The 2,364-nt window shown below is 36.3% G+C and overlaps 1 protein-coding gene across 1 annotated transcript; it reads right to left on the minus strand.

Annotated features, from left to right (window-relative positions):
- Positions 1 to 169: 169 nt before the first annotated feature.
- On the minus strand, positions 170 to 1,585 carry LOC121939673 (armadillo repeat-containing protein 7-like; the record flags this gene model as incomplete). Its single annotated transcript, XM_042482662.1, has 2 exons — positions 1,143 to 1,585; positions 170 to 313 (listed from the first exon to the last, which is right to left on the minus strand). Coding segments are annotated over exons 1-2 (232 nt in total), but the record flags the coding sequence as incomplete, so codon positions are not given.
- Between the last annotated feature and the right edge of the window lie 779 nt (positions 1,586 to 2,364).

The raw sequence follows: 2,364 nt of genomic DNA on the forward strand, positions 1-2,364 counted from the left end.
AATGATCCTATTGTATCCTTAAGATTTTTTTTCCTTCTTCTGTGGTATCAAAGAGGTATCAAGTTTTATTTTTTTTTTTAAAAATCTTGTATTGTGCTAAAGTTTAAATTACTGATATCATGACAACATTAGTGAGAGACAGCATTGTCTCATGACTGGTGACACTCACCCATCCCAAACTCCACAAAGTTGTCGTTCTCCTCAGTGAGCATGTCGAGGAAGAGGTCGGTCACCTGCAGCTCCCTCAGATACTCCATGTTGTTTGGGTCATATGCGAAGTTTGCCAGGTTAGCGAGCACCTGCTCCTTTGCCTCTGATGAAGAGATAGAAGTTACATAAGCATTTTAAAAATACCAACGACTGGAACAAATTCATTTAAATTGTTGGCTGATAAGAAACAAGGCAAATAATAAAGAGTAAATAATAATAATAATAATAAATATAATAATCAGGCAATAAAAAATACATATAATTAGTATTTTCTCCTTTCATTAGCCAACACCGGTCCTAATCATAGATATCAAATATTTATAAATTTTCAGAATTTCAACGCTTTACATACCAGGGTTTTGTCAAAATGCCACCATTTTTTTAGATTTAAAACACCCACAAACATGTTAAAAAGCTGGTCATCAGGTGGAAAAAAGTAAAAATGACAAACTCCAAGGTACAAACCCAAAATGACACCAAGAAAATAACACAGTGCATATTTTTATGCTTTGATGGCTGTGGATCAAATATTGTAGTTTGAATGGGTTTCAATGGCACTTTTTTGCATTAACAGTAGAAATGTAATAATTTTGTTTACACAGTGTACTTTAGACTTTTTGTTGGAACTGAGCTGGAAATTCAAAGACAAAAATACATAATATTGCCAAACAGTATGCATGAACACAGCAAAAATAATCAAAAGCATGAAGACTGAAAAGCGTAAAATGCACCAAACAGATCTGAAATGATGTTAGCATGTGATTAACGGGACAGAAGGTCTTAAAATATGAAACTAGCGGTTTGTTTGTTTTTCATGGATACATTGAAGACTCTTTGGTGTTGCCAGGTAACCTAAATATCACAGACAGCTGAATCATGATGATAAATAATGTAATAAGGTAAAGTAAATAAATAAATAAAGTGAGACTCACCTTCACTGTCGGTGTCCTGAAACTCGGTGACCAAAGTCTGTAAATATTCAAAGCGGTCGGATCCTTCAGAGGAGCCTTTTCTCCACATCTTTAGCTAAATTAGCTCAACATTGGCTCCGAAATCACACGGCTACATCGAACAAACAAAACTACGACGACACTAGTCGGCTTAAACTGATCCAGCCAAAGCATTAGCTTAAAATTAGCTCCGAAATCACACGGCTACATCAAGCTAGCTAACGCGCTAGCTTAGCATTAGCAAACCGCGTTCTTCTCCCAAAACTAATAAAACTTTAACAGAAATAAAACAAACTAATGCACTAGCTTAACATCACCTGCGTTGTGAACTCAAACGCAGTCGGTTAGATCGAGGAAACCACCGCAAACACACCAAACAAACGTCCGATCGATGGTCGGTCAAACCGCCGTTAACGGATCGAACAAACTTTTCAAACAGGCGCCACTTCCTGTTTTGATCCGTACTCCAAATGTGTCCGTGCACCACTTCCGCACACAAAGTTCCGCCTAATCATTATCCGTTTTAAATAACTTACATAACCTAAAACTATGTTGAACCACCTTAAAATATATTAAAACTTCACAAATATTCCAATGTGTGTGATTCAACGTGTAGTTTATTTTTAAAATAATTCGCATAATTTAGTGTAATTAAAAGTGGGCACCGGAAGTCGTGCTACGTGCGGAACTGCTCGACCAGAAGGTGGTATGTAACGAGCGGTTAGCTTTAAAGGTCACTAAAACAAATGTAGGTTATTTTTATGTTTATTTTTCGGCTTGTAGCTGATTTTAGGGAAATTTAGCTACAATGAAGCAACACCAGCTGTCCGCTGCAAAGCGTCTGACGAAGCCAGTTTTATTTGGGACACTAATTGTCGGTTTGGCCGCAGCTTTCTTTAACAGGTAAGTTCAGAGTCACTGCATGCTTTTAGTTTTTGTTGCATAATATTAAAACACCTGGGAACCCAAATCACCCACAACTTTCTATATATATATAATTTGGGGTTTTATCTGCACAATGAAAAGCATAAAAAAAGGAAATCATGTTGAAGTCATTGTAGAGCACTTTGCAGCATAAACCTAAACAGAATTAAAGCAGCACCAGCGAAAATATCCTGACCCAAAACACTAGATCCTACTCCTTATTATGTATACCCAACTTTCTTTTTTTTTTTTACAATTTTCTACTCATTTTTTAAACAGT

The sequence above is a fragment of the Plectropomus leopardus genome, unplaced genomic scaffold, assembly GCF_008729295.1.
Source record: "Plectropomus leopardus isolate mb unplaced genomic scaffold, YSFRI_Pleo_2.0 unplaced_scaffold5590, whole genome shotgun sequence".
Taxonomy (NCBI): domain Eukaryota; kingdom Metazoa; phylum Chordata; class Actinopteri; order Perciformes; family Serranidae; genus Plectropomus; species Plectropomus leopardus.